Source organism: Nyctibius grandis, chromosome 17 (assembly GCF_013368605.1).
Source record: "Nyctibius grandis isolate bNycGra1 chromosome 17, bNycGra1.pri, whole genome shotgun sequence".
In the NCBI taxonomy this organism is placed as follows: Eukaryota; Metazoa; Chordata; class Aves; order Nyctibiiformes; family Nyctibiidae; genus Nyctibius; species Nyctibius grandis.
In genome coordinates this window covers 1,188,969-1,204,772 of record NC_090674.1, presented here as the reverse complement: position 1 = coordinate 1,204,772, position 15,804 = coordinate 1,188,969, and the positions used below count along the sequence as shown (strand labels likewise).

At 60.8% G+C, this 15,804-nt stretch overlaps 3 protein-coding genes across 8 annotated transcripts in view; 1 reads left to right on the top strand and 2 right to left on the bottom strand.

Annotated features, from left to right (window-relative positions):
* Positions 1–630, bottom strand: part of HSPG2 (heparan sulfate proteoglycan 2) — a 46,049-nt gene extending 45,419 nt beyond the window's left edge. Inside the window, exon 1 of the mRNA XM_068415079.1 lies at positions 537–630. Within this exon, the coding sequence (XP_068271180.1) occupies positions 537–630 (94 nt within the window). The remainder of the gene's footprint in view (positions 1–536) is intronic.
* TRIM62 (tripartite motif containing 62) lies at positions 604–5,789 on the bottom strand. Its single transcript, XM_068414579.1, has 6 exons — positions 5,680–5,789; positions 4,225–4,641; positions 3,496–3,591; positions 2,762–3,018; positions 2,572–2,687; positions 604–1,261 (listed from the first exon to the last, which is right to left on the bottom strand). Exons 2-6 carry the CDS (start codon positions 4,630–4,632, stop codon positions 711–713), a joined length of 1,428 nt encoding a protein of 475 aa, XP_068270680.1. The 5' UTR covers positions 4,633–4,641; positions 5,680–5,789; the 3' UTR covers positions 604–710.
* Positions 5,790–10,675: 4,886 nt separating this feature from the next.
* Positions 10,676–15,804, top strand: part of ZNF362 (zinc finger protein 362) — a 10,988-nt gene continuing 5,859 nt past the window's right edge. The window contains exons 1-3 of one of the 6 annotated variants that reach the window (XM_068414580.1): positions 10,683–10,751; positions 12,441–12,467; positions 12,579–12,663. In XM_068414580.1, coding sequence (XP_068270681.1) covers positions 10,742–10,751; positions 12,441–12,467; positions 12,579–12,663 — 122 coding nt within the window. In that variant the 5' untranslated portion in view covers positions 10,683–10,741. Of the gene's footprint in view, positions 10,752–11,088; positions 11,499–12,068; positions 12,468–12,578; positions 12,664–14,597; positions 14,801–15,804 lie in introns of those variants that run through there. The other 5 variants (XM_068414581.1, XM_068414585.1, XM_068414582.1 and 2 more) reach the window with 5 other exon arrangements.

The following is a 15,804-nucleotide window of genomic DNA, read 5'->3' as shown; positions in this document are numbered from 1 at the left end:
TTGGCCACCTGGCACACTGCTGGCTCATGTCCAGCCACCATCAACCAACACCCCCAAGTCCTTTCCCACCAGGCACTTTCCAGACACTCTTCCCCCAGCCTGTAGCGCTGCGGGGGGTTGTTGTGCCCCAAGTGCAGGACCCGACACTTGGCCTTGTTGAACTTCATGCCATTGGTCTCGGCCCATCTATCTAAGCGGTTCAGACCCCTGCAGCAGATCAACACTCCCACCCAAGTCGGTGTCATCTGCGAACTGACTGAGGGTGCCCTCGATCCCCTCGTCCGGATCGTTGATGAAGATTAATTAAAGAGAACTGAGCCCTGGGGAGCACCACTGGTGACCGGCCGCCAACTGGATTTATCTCCATCCACCACCACTCTTCGGCCCGGCCACCCAGCCGGTTTTACCCAGCCAACAGTACTCTTGTCCAAGCCACGAGCCGCCAGCTTCTCCAGGAGAAATGCCTGGCACGGTATGGCACGGCGCAGTGTGTCCCACCACAGTGCCCACAGCCCATCCCGGTGTCCCCCCCCCACCCAGGGGCTCTCCACCACCCAGCCCCTTCTCTCCAAATCCTTTTATTGCAGCAGCCCGGACCCCCCTCACCCCCCGTCGCCGCACCAGGCCCATCCTGGGGCCGAAAGGCCAAATCCTGCCCCGTACCAGGGGCAGAACCCCCCAGCGCGGGGGGGACGCGCCGGACCCCCCCGTCAGATGCGCACGGTGTTGATGCGCAGCGGTTGGACGTTCTTGCCGTTGGCGTGGCTCTGCCCGGGACTGAAATACGAGCAGAGCTTGCCGGGGAAGCGCTGGCGGAAGGTGTAGAGCCAGGACATGTCGTCGGCGTTGTAGAAGATGAGCAGTCCCTTGTCATAGTCCAGGAAGACGCCGACCTTCTCCAGTTTGCTCTTGACGTTGAGGCGGGTCCAGGGCTCGGTGCAGGCGCTGTACTGGTTGCCGTCGTGCATGACGATGCAGTAAAACCCCCGGCTGGGCTGGATTTGGATGCTGCCCTTACGGGTGACGGCCTCGTGGGCCAAACCGATCATCCACTGGGTCTTCTCGGACACCACCACCTCCCAGTAGTGCACGCCGGCGCCGAAGGCCTCCGAGCCCAGCACCGACACCTCCACGTCGAAGCGTTTCGGGGAGTCCTGGAGGGGCTGGGGGTGCAGGTTGCCGTACGCCACGATGGTGCAGTCGTCGGAGAGGATGAGGCGGTGGTGAGCTGTGCCAGGGTCCAGCGTCAGGGCTGCCGGCACTGGGGGAGATGGGGGGGTATATGGGGGGACAAGGAGGGGACAAGCGTCAGTGCAGCCCCCCCCCGCCCCGAGACAGCGCAGGGGGCTCTGCCCCAGCGGTTTGCAAAGCACCGTGGTGTGGAGAAGGTCACCAGTGTGTCCCCATCCCTCGCTGGTGCATCCCCTTCCCTCACTGGTGATGACCCCATCCCCTTCCCTCACCACTCGTGTCCCCATCCCTTGCCACCATGTCCCCATCCCTCACCAGCATGTCCCCAGCCCTCACTGGTGATGCCCCCATTGCCATCCTGCACTGACACATCCCCATCCCTCACTGGTCCATCCCCATCCCTCACCAGTGATGTCCCCATCCCTCACTGGTGCATCCCCATCCCCATCCCTCACCAGCATGTCCCCAACCCTTGCCAGTGGTGTCCCCATCCCCATCCCTCGCCAGCATGTCCCTATCCCTCACCAGTTTGTCCCCAACCCTCACTGGTGATGCGCCCATCTCTCACCGGTGACGTCCCCATCCCTCACTGGAAACGTCCCCATCCCTTGCCAGCACATCCCCATCCCTCACCAGTGATGTCCCCATCCCTATCCCTCACCAGCAAGTCCCTATCCCTCACCAGTTTGTCCCCAACCCTCACTGGTGATGTCCCCATTGCCATCCCGCACTGACACATCCCCATCCCTCACTGGTGCACCCCCATCCCTCACCAGTGATGTCCCCAACCCCATCCCTCACTGGCACATCCCCATCCCTCATTGGCATGTCCCCATCCCTTGCTGGCACGTCCCCAACCCTCACCAGTGATGTCCCCAGCCCCATCCCTTGCCAGCACATCCCTATCCCTCGCTGGTGATGTTCCCAACCCTCACTGGTGCATCCCCATCCCTCAGCAGTGATGTCCCCTTTGCCATCCTTCACTGGCACGTCCTCAACCCTCGCCAGTGATGTCCCCATCCCTCACCAGCATGTCCCCAACCTTCACCAGTGATGTCCCCATCCCTCACCAGTTTGTCCCCATTGCCTCACCAGCATGTCCCCATCCCTCACCAGTTTGTCCCCATCACCTCACCAGCATGTCCCCATCCCTCACCAGCATGTCCCCATCCCTCACTGGTGCATTCCCATCCCCATCCCTCACCAGTTTGTCCCCATCCCTCACTGGTGCATTCCCATCCCCGTCCCTCACCAGTGATGTCCCCATCCCTTGCTGGTGATGTCCCCCACCCTCACTGGCACATCCCCATCCCTCACCGCTGACGTCCCCCCCCTCACCCCTCCCCAACCCCGCCGCCAGCCCGTCCCCGCGCCCCTCACCGGGGTGGATGTCCTGGAAGAGGGACTTCCAGATGGTGTACTGCAGCGGGCCCATGTACTTGGAGGTGGGGAAGTCCTCGTAGGTCAGGTTGGTCTCGTGGACCTTCCCCTTCAGCCTGCGAAGGGGAAATGGTGGCGGAGAGGGGACAACGCCGGGGGGGGACGCCGGCGTCACCTCGCTGTCACCCACCTCTCGGAGAGGGACGCGACGCCGGCTAGGAAGACGTGTTTGTCGGCCTCGGCCAGGCGCTCCTGGAGGATCTGGCTGCCCTCCTGCACCGTGCGCAGCTGCTGGCTGTACCGCTGGATCTTCTGCTCGATGTCGGTCAGCGTCCGCGCCGTGTCCGCCTCCAGCTCCTCCAGCATCGCCTTCTGCCGCTCCCGCAGCAGCCGGTGCAGCCGCTCGAAAGCCTCCCCGATCGTCACCCGCAGGCTCTTGGCTGAGGACTTTTAGGGTGGGCGTCAGGGCTTTAGCAAGTGGGTGTCAGGACCCCCCTAATCCCACCCTGACCCCTCCACGAATCCATAATCCCCCCAAATAAATCCCTACAGCCCCGTTAACGCAATCCCAGATGCTCCAAGGATGGATTGTTTGACCCCACACCCCCACAGAAAAACAAACCAAACCCATCGCTGGAGAGAAAATTGAACCTCACCGAACCCTTGAGCAAGGAGGAGGAGATGAATATTAAATAAAAATTAATTAAAAAGATAAATAAAAGCAGCCCTGAAGGACATAAAAGAGGGATGAGCAGCCTGATGGGTGGCCTCATCAACCTGCCAGAAGGTTTTGGGGTACCGGGGCAGGATAAACTGGAGCAGATCCATGAAACTGTGGGGTTTGGGGGCTTGGGAGGTGCCCAAATGAGGTCGGCGAGGCTCGGGGGGCGACTAGGGGGGGCCCGGCCGCGTCCCTGCTCCTACCTTGGTCTCGGCCAGCTGCCGCTTGAGGAGGTGAAGGGCTTCGGTGTGGCCGCGCTCGCTCTCCTGCAGCCCCTGGAGCTGCTCCTTGAGCTCCCGCTGGAACGAGAAACCCCAGGAAATAAAGGATTTTTTGGGGGAAAAAAAAAAAAAGGGATTCAGGAAAAACCCGGCTGGTGGGGCCAGGGGGTGGCGGGGGCACGGGCTGGGGGTGCCGTGCAGGGCAGAGCTGGGGGGGGGTAATGGGCTGGGGGGGTCCGGCTTGGGGGGCAGCGCAGCAGAGCCCTGGGGGTGCACGGGCGGGTGGCAGGAGGGTCCCAAGGGCTGGAGAAAGGGGGGATCCCATGAGGGCAGCGTGGGTGAACGGATGGATGGACAGACAGGGGGAAGCCATGGGGCTGATCCCAGTGGGGAGAGAAGGGGTGCAGGGACAGACGGACAGGGGGAAGCCATGGGGCTGATCCCAGTGGGGAGAGAAGGGGTGCAGGGACAGACGGACAGGGGGAAGCCATGGGGCTGATCCCAGTGGAGAGAGAAGTGGTGTAGGGACAGATGGATGGGGGGAAGCCACGGGGAGAGAAGAGGTGCAGGGACAGACGGACAGGAGCCAAGAGCAAGGCAAGAGGGGACAGAGGGACGCTGGAGCTGAGGGAAGCAGCTCAGTGCAGGGGATCCTGGTGGGATGACGCTGAGTGGCCAGGGAGGGACGGACGGAGGGATGGATGGACCCACCTGGAGCTCCTCGAAAGCATCGTCCACATTGGTGACCTGGTGCTGCTCGTGGACGGCGGGCTCATCGCAGAAGAAGCAGACGACGGCGCGGTCGGTGAGGCAGAAGAGCTTGACCTTCTCGTGGTCCTTACAGGGGAAGGGGTTGCGCTGGGCTCCTAAGATGGCATCCAAAGGGAAGGCGCTGTACCGCTCCACGATGTTGGCTAATTTGAGGCTGGGGGCCAAGGTGGGGTCCGTAAAGGTTCGGCGACACTCGGGGCAGTCGCGGGTGCCCTGGGGCTCCTGGCGTACCCAGTGCTCGGTGATGCAGCGGCGGCAGAAGTAGTGCTCGCAGCCGAAGCTCACGGGGTCCTGGTAGATGCTCAGGCAGATGGAGCAGAGGAGCTCGTCCTTCAGGCTGCAGGCCATGGCGTGGGGCTGGGGGGGCACGGGGTGAAAAAATGGGGGGGGGGGGGCTGGGGGAGAGGGTGGGGAGGGATTGGGGGTGAGGGGGCTGGGGAGGGAGGGGGAATGGGGGGCACTGAGGGGTGGGGTGGCTAAAGGGGGGGCTGGGGGGGGTATTGGGGGGTCAGGCTGCAATGGGGGGGCTGGGGGGTTGTAATGGGGGGAATTGGGGGGTCAGGATACAATGGGGGATGCGATGGGGGGAATTGGGGGGTATTGGGGGGTCAGGCTGCAATGGGGGGGCTGGGGGGTTGTAATGGGGGGAATTGGGGGGTCAGGATACAATGGGGATGCGATGGGGGGGAATTGGGGGGTATTGGGGGGTCAGGCTGCAATGGGGTGTGCAATGGGGGGGATTGAGGGGGGTCAGGCTGCAATGGGGGAGCTGGGGGATTGGAATAGGGGGAATTGGAGGGTCAGGATGCATTGGGGGGACTGGGTGGGCTGCAATGGGGGAGAATTAGGCAGTCAGGCAGCAATTGGGGGGGCTGGGGAGGTGTAATGGGGGGAATTGGGGGGTCAGGATGCAATGGGGGGCTGGGGGAGTTGTAATGGGGGAATTGGGGGGTCAGGCTGCAATGGGGGGCTGGGGGAGTTGTAATGGGGGGAATTAGGGGGTCAGGCTGCAATGGAAAGGCTGCAATGAGGGGGAATTGGGGGGCAATGGGGAGTCAGGCTGCAATGAGGGGTGGAGGGGCTGCAACGGTGGGGGAACTGGGGGCGAAGGTGATATGCGGGGGCCAGGGGGGCTGTAACAGGGGGGCTGGGGGCCAAGATGATATGGGGGGCCGGGGGTGAGGCTGCTCGGGGGCACCCAGGGGAGCGGCTGCAATGGGGGGGCCGGGGGTGAGGCTGCCGGGAGGCTGCACCGGGGGGACCCGGGTTCGAGACCGCCCCCCGCCCCGCTCCCGGCAGGACCCGGGTTCGAGACCGGAGACCGCCCCCCGCTCCGCGCCCCGCCAAACGTCCCGGGTTCGAGGCCGCCCCCGCCACCGGTGCCGCTGCCCTCACCCAGCCGCCGGCGCTGCCGGTGCCTGGTGCCGCTTCCCGGTGCCCGGGGAGGTGAGGAGCGATCGCGCCGCCGCCTCACAGCGAGCCCCGCCGTGACGGGCGGGGGGCGGCCGAGGAGGAGGAGGAGGAGGAGGAGGAGGAGGAGAAGGAGGAGGAGGGGGCGGGACCGCGCGGCACTTCCTGCCCCCGCCTCCCCCCCCGCAGCCACAGTGGTACCGCCCCCGCCCCATTGTCCCCCGCGCGGAGCTGTCCGCCGGCGCGTACCACCGCCCGCGGGGGGGGGCGCTTTAAGGGGCCGCGGCGCTGGGGAGCCCCCCAGAGCTCCCCCGGGGGCAGCCGCCCGCCCCCCCGTGTCACCTCCACCCGTGTCCCCCAGCATTCTGTCCCCACCAGTGTCACCCCCAGCCCAGCCCACAGTGTCTTCCCCGTGGGGGACAGTGGACACCACAGGTGGCACCGGCATTGCTGACAAAACACCGGGTTTCCCCCCAAATTTTACCAATTTGGCCAAAAAAAAAGCACGTCGAGAGGAGCTGGGGATGATGAGTTTCCGCTGTCCCCTCCCGTGTCACCGCGGTGCTCGGCCATGGTGGCACCTGTGGGGCCTATGGGGACCTGTAGGGACCTATGGGGACCTCTGGGACCTGTGGGGACCTCTGGGGACCTCTGAGACCTGTGGGGCCTACGGGGACCTCTGGGGACCTATGGGGACCTATGGGACCTTGGGGACCTCTGGGACCTGTGGGGACCTATGGGGCCTTGGGGACCTATGGGGACCTCTGGGACTTATGGGGACCTATGTGGATCTATGGGACTTATGGGGACCTCTGGGGCCTCTGGGGACCTCTGGGGACCTCTGGGACCTTTGGGGATCTGTGGGGACCTCTGGGGCCTATGGGGACCTCTGGGATCTCTGGGGACCTATGGGACTTATGGGGACCTATGTGGACCTATGGGACCTGTGGGGACCTCTGGGACCTATGGGGACTGGTGAGCTTTGCCAGCGCCTCCTGCCCCACGGCAACACCAGCTGCCCCATATCGAACTCCGCTCCAATTCAGGGCTGGAGGTGGGGAGGGTCCCATCCTGACTTGTTAACAGGTTATTAATTAATTGTTATCCCAAGTGCCTGGCCGAAATAGGTGGGAAACGCAGGCGTTGGTGACCACAGAGGCGGCCAGCCGGCATCGCTGATGCCTGTCCCAGCGGCTCGTTGGGCGACGAGGGAAAACCACAGGGCATTTGGGCAAAACCAGGGCAATTAATCCTGGTTAATTAGTCAATTGGCTTTGTCACCTCCCCGTAACCCCAGTGCGAGCCGCGGTGGGGCTCTGCCTTCATTCCCCTTCGCGTTTTGGGGTGCGCAGCCCTTTCTACCGCGGCCCCGGCGTGCCGGAGGATGCCAGGGCAGGGGCGAGGGTCTGGGTGATGGCAACGCACCCGCCGGGCAGGGAAAACCCGGCTCCTCCCCGCGCGTGCCGCGTGTGCCGGCGGCACGCTGGCGGGGACGGGCGGGAGCCGCCGTGCTGGAACGTTCCCCACCGCGCCGCCGGCACCGGGCACGCTGGGACGCGCCGCTTGGCTCTCCGGCACGCGTGCCTCCGCGCCCGCACAACGCCAGGAGCGCCCTCGGACACCTCCTGTCACAGCAGCCGCCTCGCCCGGTTTGAGCCCGGCTCGGTTAGGCTCGGTTTTAGGGCTCCCCTCCGAACGGCTCCGCCAGCGAGGGGATTCTCACCCAAGCCCCCACGGCGAGCGCCGGCACGCACAGACCCGCCCCCGCGCTGGCGCTTTTCATCTCCTAAGTGCTTTGCAAACATTAACTAATTAATTCTAATTAACTCATTACCTAATTAGAACCCAACGGCCCTCCTGTTTGCAGGGAGAAGGGAAATTTCACGCACCTTCATTATTTTTCTTCACCCCAAAACCTCTACCAGCTTCATGCTGGCGTCACCAAGGACCTCGGTACCCGGCTCTCCCCGATCACCACAAATCCGGGGTGAAAAATCTACTTTTTGGGTTCAACACAAAGCCAGGAATGAGGATTTTTAACCCAACAGCCGGCTGCGTCGCCCCACGTTTTCCCGGCGGGACATCCCAGGTCGCTCTCCCGAATCATCTCCCTTTCTCCACCGCCGGCATCGTGACTGATGGATCCGGCTTCATGGCGATGCCAAAATCGACGCTCCGGGGCGGGGGGAGCGCGGGTGTAACGGCCCCGCGGCTTCGCCGAAAGCCCCGCGGCAGCGATTTGCGGCGGTGATTTACCTCCGCTCCTCCCTTCCTCTTCTTTTAATCGCGGTCGGATCTATCCCGGGGGCAAAACCAACCTTGGAACCGTATTTTTTTCGGGAGGCGAGAGCTTATTTCCTCCATTTTGTGACCCAGGCTGGAGCCGGGGACGGTTTGATTATGATTATTATGATTATTTGTATTTTATTTTATTTTTTATCCCTCCAAGATTAAATCCACCCAACGTAGGATTGGCAAAAAACACCACCTCGGAGTGTTCCTCACCTCAGCCTCAACGCAGACGTCACCAAGAGATGTTCACCAACCCTTGATGGACCCTCAAATTTGGGAGTGACCCATACCATGTCCTCTCACCTCAGATTTAGGGTTGGACAACCCCCTCCAGAAGTCAGGAATCACCTAAAATGAGGTTTCAAACCAGCGTTTTCATCATCACGGCAAAAAAAAAAATCCCAGCAGCTGAAAGCCCCGGTGTTGTGGGAGGAAGCGAAAGCTCCAGTGAAAATAAACCCAACGAGGGGGAACTTGGTGGTGTCAGGGACAGACATCGGTGACTTGAGGGACATCAGGGAAGCTCTGAGATGTTCCAGTCTCTCCTGGTGTCTTGTTTTGGGGTGACACCAGCGTTAAGCGGCACCTGGTAGGTGTCAAAATCTGAAGATCAGATAAAAGGGGAGTTTTTGAGCTCTTGGCTCAGGTTCTAGGTTGAGTCATGGATTATTAATGGATCTGGGGACCTTCCAAGATGGGAAAATGTTGGGCGATGGGGAGATCCCAGGCCAGCTAGCTGGTGGTGGTGGTGGGGATGTGGGTAGAGGACATGGCCAGACCCGAGAGGTCACTGGAGGGGGTGACAGCACCTCTTCCCCAGCACCATCACCTCAGCCGGGACCTTCCCTGGGGTCTTCATGCCCCTCCACTTGCCCAGGGCAGTTGCAGATGGATGCCCACACCTCAGTGGAGACATCTTGGAAGCTCATCCCAAACCATGACATGTCCAGGGCAGTTGCAGACAGACATTCACACCTCGGTGGAGACATCTTGGAAGCTCATCCCACCCCATCCCATCCCATCCCATCCCTGGTCCTTCCCCGCTCCCCATCTCTCTCTCGGAGGCATCGTTTGGGTTTGCTAATTACGATTCCACCTGTTCAGGACATCCATCTCCTCTCCACCACCCTTCAAGATGGAGCATTTTGGGAAAGCATGAAAAAAATCCTCAGTTTTGGGTTTTTTTAAATTTGTTTTTAAATTGGAAGCTCAGAAGCACCATCATCTCCTGGACCTTGGGGAAGAAGGACAGGAACTGGGTGGGATTTGTCCCCCCTTTTCCTTCCCCTCTGGCCTGTTATCTGCTGATTTGGGGCATGGGGCTGAGATGGGGGGGGCACATGGATAAAATGGTGAAAAAACAGGGAAATAAAGTTAAATTTAAAAGAAAAAGGATGTGGGGAGGAGAAAGCAAATGGGGAGGCCCAAGGGGCTGCCAAAGCTGGGGGGTTTGGGGAGACCCCGGGGGGCTGCGGAGACCCACAGAGGGGCTGGGGAGACCCCGAGATGGGGGGGAAGACCCTGAGGGGGGCTGGGGAGCCTCCAGGGAAATGGGGGGGACCCACAGGGGGCTGAAGGGGTACTGGGAGGGGGGCAGAGTCCCTGAGGAGGCTGTGGAGACCCACAAAGGGGCTGGGGGGGGGAAAGGGGGGGTGACACTATGGGGGGGGCTATGGGGCTGCAGAGAGGAACTGGGAGAGGGTGTGAGGAGGTCTTGGGGCTGAGGGGATCCAGGGGGGCTGAAGAGATTTGGGGGGGGCTGATGGGAACTGGGGGGCTGAGAAGATTTTGGGGGGGTGAGAAGAATCAGGGAGGCTGGGGAGATTTTGAGGGGCTGAGGGGATCTGGGGGGGGCTTGAGGTATCCAGGAGGGTTGAGGAGATTTGGGGGGGAGTGACAGACCTGGGGGGGCTGAGGGGACTGAAGGGAGCTGGGGGGGGCTGAGGGGAACTGAGGGGGCTGAGGAGAACTGGGGAGCTGAGGAGATTTGGGGGGGCTGAGAACAGGGGGCACTGGGGGATCCAGGAGGGCTGAGGAGACCTGGAAGGGCTGAGGAGATGAAGGGAGCTGGGGGGGCTGAGGGGATCCAGGGGGGCTGAGAGGAACCTGGGGGGCCTGAGGACAATTGGGGGAGGCTGAGGGGATCCAGGAGGGCTGAGGAGATTGGGGGGGTGAGGAGAGTTTGGGGGACAGAGGAGAACCGGGGGGGCTGAGGAGACAAAGCTGGGGAGTCAGAGGGGAACTGAGGGGGCTGAGGGGATCCAGGGGGGTTGAGGAGACCTGGGTGGGCTGAGGAGAACCCGGGGGGGCTGAGACTGAAGGGAGCTGGGGCGGCTGAGGGGGCTGAGGGGATCCAGGGGGGCTGAGGGGATGTGGGGGGTTGAGGAGAGTTTGGGGGACACAGGAGAACCGGGGGGGCTGAGGAGACCTGGGTGGGCTGAGGGGAACCGGGGGGGGCTGAGGGGATGTGGGGGGTTGAGGGGATTTTGAGGGGCCTGAGGAGACTGAAGGGAGCTCAGGGGAACCCGCGGGGCCGGAGGCGATCCGGGGGGGTGTCTGAGCGCCCCCCCCGCTGTGTGTCCCGTCCCCCCCCACCCCACCCCGCTCCGTCGGGGGGCGAAGGCGGCGCCGCGGCCGGGCCCGGCGCGTCCCGGCTCTGGGCGGGCGGCGGCGGCGGGGGCGGGCGCGGGGGCGGGCGGCGCGCGGGGCGCCCATCTTCCTGCGGGCGGCGGAGCCGGCGGGACGGCGGGGCAGCATGGCTGTTGGTATAGGAAGTGTCGGGACGGGGGGGGGCTTTTTCCTTCCCCCCCTCCTTTCCCCCCCCTCCTCCCTCCCCCCTTTCCCCCCCACATCCATCCCCCTAAACACCCCCCAACCCCTCTCCTCACCCCGGGTATGAGGAGGGGGGGGCGGCCCCAAACCCCCCCCCCCTTCAGCGCTGCGGTTTTTATTTTTTTTTAATCAAAATTATTTTTTATTATATTTTTTTAAAATTTTTTTTTCCCTCCCCCCCCCCCTCCTTCCCCTTCCTCCCAGATCTGCAGAATATGGCGTCCCCGTCCATAGCGTTTTAAAAATAAGCCGGGGCTGCCATTTTTGTTTTCCTTTTGTCTGCGAATTTTAATAAAACCGTCTGAGAATGTGGGAGAGGCGGCGGATGAAGCGAGAGGAGGTGGAGGGGGGGGGAAAGCAAAGCTCCCGGCCAGGCCAACCCCCCCCATTCCATCCCCATCCCTCGGCCTTTTTGTCTTTAAAAAAAAAAAGCCACCCCCCCCCCGCCATCTCCCCTCCCAGGATTTCAACTTCACTTAACGCCAAACTTCGCCTTTTTCCCCTTCTTTTTATCATTATTATTTTCTTTTTACCCCCCCTCTTTCACCAGGGAGGAAGAAGAAGGAAAAGGAGGGGGGGGGAGGAAGAAAAAGGAGGGGGGACATCCAGGAAAAATACCCATTTTGCTGGATTTTCTCTTTTTTTTTTCCCCCTTTCCCTCTGGATGGTCTAATGGAAAAGTTAATTGCAGCTGAACGTACCTATTTTTGTGGATGTTGCATGTTTGGGGAGGGGGGTTATTTGCTTTTTTTATGTATTCATGGCTTTTTTCTTAATGCAGGGGGTGGCGGAAGCAGCGCGGGGGGGTGGTTATTATTATTATTATTCCTATTATTCTAATAATAATTTTTATTCCTTTTTTTTGTCGTTTTCCACCTTTTTTCCCCTTTTCCTTCCCTCTCTTTCCGCATTAACCGGTTTTGTCTAGAAAGTGGTCTCGCTGGCTGGAAGCTCTAACGGGGAAGGAGCGAGGGGAGGGGGGGGTGTGATATATTTTTACACCGTTTTTTGGCAGGAATGCGGCAGCCGTAGCGAGGGACCCCAATTTCGGTGCCCAGAGAGGTCTGTCTGTCCGTCCGCCTCGCCATATATTTAGCCATATACTATTTATATATCTATAATCTCCCGGCCACGTCGGGGGGCTCGGGGTGGCGGCGGAGGGGGGAGCTTAGAGCCACGGCGTAGGAAGATGTGTTTTAGCCCAGAAATGATTTAATTTGCTGATTTTATTTCTTTTTTTTTTTCTCCAGCAAATAACCCTGCAAGGTCGGAGGATGCTCCTTGGTTTGTGTTTTTTTCCTCCTCGGCCCCGCGATCCTTCGGAGGGTTTTTAATCCGAGGAGGATGGATAGCGGCTTCGAGCCCCGAGGCCTTTTTGAGATTTATAAAGTGATATTTTAGAGGAGAGGTAAAAAAAGTTTTCGGTCCCTCCCGGCGTGCAGTTTGCCGAGAGGCGGAGGGTCCGGGGCGAGGGGATGGATTTCAACCCTAATTTTTTTTCCAGCCAGCTCCCCCATCCCTCGGCTTTGCAGGCAGCTGGGCTTAAAAAAAACCCCCACAAAACACCCCCAAAATTGCTTTTTTTTATTTTTTTTTTTTGTTATTTTTCTCTCTATTTTCAGGAAAAACCTCACGTTCCCACGGGTCGGGTAGGTCGGAGTCGCTTCGCTTTTGTCCCTTCGCTCCGGGATGTCGCGCGCCGGGGGCTGGCAGTGGGTTCGGGGTGTGTGAAGTTGTGTCCCTCCTTGTCCCCCCCGTAGAAAAACGCCCCGCGTGCAGCACCCGGGCTCAGCTAGAGCTGGAGATGGACGCGGATAAGGGGAAGCAACGCCAGTACTCGCAGAGGTGGGCACGCCGGCTTTATCGGAGACTTAAAAAAACCCTTATATATATTTTTACACTCTAAAATAATATATATGCTTAATAACGCATGTGCACAGGGTTATATATATGCTTAAAAAAATAATACCTACGTGCACATAATGACAGAGGTATTATTGGGTGTATATATGTATTTATTGGTAAGCAGGGGCAGGTTTTGGCCCTCCCCGGGGGGATTTTGGGGGGCCACCTGCCCGCTGCCCCCCCTCTGTGGGGAGGGGACGGGATCCAGCGGCGGAGGGGACCCCACTGACGGTGTCTTGAAATGTCCCTTTTAAGATACGTGTATTTATATGCGTCAAATCACCTTTTTCTCCCTCAAAACCCCCCCCAATTATTCCCCACCCCCCCCCCCATTATATTTTTTCCTTAAAAAATGTGGATTTTCGCTCGGGTGCGATGTCACGACAAGTGCATGTTGGGTTCGGTGCGCGCTCGCTGCCTCTTCGGGGCGAACCCCCCCTGCTACGCTGCCCCTGCCTTGGTTTCCCCACCCGTCACGGTGGCACCCATGGGTGCTCTCCAGACCCCCCCCTCGCTGCCGTGGGGGTCCCCCCCGGGCTGTGGGTGCTGCCTTTGCCTTGTGGGTGCCTGGCTGGTCTCTTTTAGGGGGGTGGGTGTATTTGGGGGGCTGGGGGTGCAGGTAACCCCCCCCCCCAGCACTGGGGAGCGGTGTGTTTTGGGGAGGGGGGGGGCACAGGCCCCATGTTTGGCGTGAGCGTCACCCCGGGTCTCCCTGTGAGCTGTCCCAGTGTCCCCTGCGGGTCCCATCAGTGACTGGCCGGTGTTTCGACCCCGAGGATTTGGGGTGGCACCGCCCCCATCTTCGGGGGAGCCTTGGCTCCCCGGTTCCCCCCCCTTCATCCCTGGGGGGGACACACGGCCCCACGGTGGTCCCCAGCGTGGCTTTGCCTCCCCTTTTGCTTCATGCCGGTGCTTGGCTCCTCACCCCTGTGCCCGTGCACCCCCTTTCCCACGCGGGACCCCCCCCGGTGCGGGCTGGGCTTGACGTCGGGGCTCATTTTGGGTTGGTTTGGGTGAAAACCCGAAGGAGAAACCCCAGCGAACGGCCCTTCGGGGGGCGGAAACGGGGGGTTTAATTGGTTCCATCTTGGGTGAATTCTTCTGGCGCGCGGTCTGACCCCCCCCGCCCCGAGCCGTGGGGGTTTCGGGGCTCGCCTGCCCTCTGCCACCTCCGCTTTGGGGCAAATCCTTCCCGGGTGAGGAGGGGTGCGGGTTCCCCGAGGATGTGGGACGGTGCTGGGTGCTGTGTCCCACCTTGGCGGCTCTGGGGTGGGGGGGCACACGCTTCCCATTGGAAAATCCTCCTGCTCCGGGCAAACCCCGCATGCACACGGGGGGAAGCCTGTCCTTACAGTGGGGGGCTCGTGTTTTTTAGGGGAAACTGAGGCACGGTGCAGGGCAGAGCTGGGTTCTGCCCTCGCCCGGCCGCGGGAGGTGGTGGGGACACGGCTACGTCACCGCCCCCGGTCCGTGCTGGGCTTTGGGGTGGGGGGATCACAGGGGACCCTCTACCCTGCTTGGCTCTCGCCGTCTCGGGTCGCCGTCGGCTTTCCTGTGCTCGCCGCTTGGCACGGGGTGGAGGGGGGGATCTGTGCCCCGACGGTGTCACCGGGGGGACCCGTGGGGACACCGAGGGCTCAACTTCTCGGTCGCTGAGGGCACGTTTAAGCACTGATCACCCCAGGGCACCCCACATCCCTCCCGTCACCTCCCAGCCCCGCTGTCTGCTGGCTCGGCGATGCCTCGTGGTCCTCGGGGTAGTTGGGAGCTGCGCCCCTCGCCCCTTTTTTTTTAAGATTTTTTAATTTTTAAATTTTTTTTCCTCCTCTCGGCGATGCCGTGAAAAGAAAATCTCTTGTTTCTTTTTATTTCAGCGAAGGCGAGACAGAGAGGGCTGCCAAGGTAGAGGCGTTCCCTAGAGAACTGTAGCTTGACTTAGCGGCGGTCGGGTAGGAAGTTGGAAAGCTCTCTAGTGAGCTCGTGCCCACCCCTGCCATCATCTACCTCCCATCAATCTGGAGCCTCAGCGACACGTCTCCCCAGGCACCTGCGGCCACCTGGCTTCTGAAGCCAGCCTGTGAGTACCAAACCCACCCGGCCCCCCGCCGCCGCCGCCGCCGGACCCCCTTTTCTCCCCCCCTTTGGCATCTCCCCTCGCCTCTGCCGCCTTCCTCATGCTCTCTTCCTTCCCCCTGGCTGCGGGGACGATGATTTTTGTGGCTTTTTAGGGGTCACCTGCGATGCCAGGTACCCACGGGGACTTGGGGCTCACCCCCCTGGTTTTTGGGGCTCCGCATCTCCCCCCTCCCCACGCCCCTCTGATGCTTTTTGCACCCACCTGCGTCCCCCAGGACAACCCTTGGGCAAGAGTTGGCCAAACCTGGTGCCCTTGGAGGATGCTGGGGGCTCTTCCACCCTCATCTGGACCAGGGAGGTGGGTTTTACCCCCTACCCACCCAAAAATTGGGGGGCACGGAGAGCCCTGAGGCACCGGCTCCCGCAGCGCCGCAGCGCTCCCCACCCTCCATCATTTCCATTTTAATGGATTTTCCTTTTTTTCTCCTCCTTTGCTGTGTGTCAGCTTCCATTTTTCATAGTTAGCTGAGAATATAGAAAAAAGGGTGTGTTTTTTTTTTTTATATTAATATATATTTATTTTTTTCCATCTGCTTTATATCCCAGCCCAGAGAGAGAGGGGGAGGCCGCTCCCCGCGAAACACCGCACGGTTTATGATGTTAAATCGGGACGAGAACAGGGAGATTTTGATTTTATTATTATTTTTTTTTACCACGCCGACCGTTTCTTCCCTCTTTACTCCGGCTTCGTTAAGCTGCGAGCGCGATGGTTTTGCAAATCATTTATAATTAATTTCATAAGACCTCCTCAGGTGGAGGCGGCGGTGGGGGGGGGGATACAAGCCATATTTGCACTTTTCTCCCCAAAAAATCCACTTGGTGCCTTTGCCAACCCCCGTCCGTGGCGTCCTGGGACTGGTTGTAGTGGTGGTTTGGGAGCCACGGCGGCGCTTTGGGTCCTTCTTGGTGTCACCGGTGGCCCTGGCGCGGTGTCGGGGACGGGGA

Bases quoted from the DNA above. Each gene is read 5' to 3' on its own strand.
- TRIM62 (XM_068414579.1), bottom strand. From the start codon at position 4,632: ATGGCCTGCAGCCTGAAGGACGAGCTCCTCTGCTCCATCTGCCTGAGC. The intron at 3,019-3,495 runs GTAGGAGCAGGG...CCACCCTAAAAG, and splicing joins GGCAGCTGGCCGAGACCAAG to TCCTCAGCCAAGAGCCTGCG. The intron at 1,262-2,571 runs GTGAGGGGCGCG...CATCTCCCCCAG, and splicing joins CTTCCAGGACATCCACCCCG to TGCCGGCAGCCCTGACGCTG.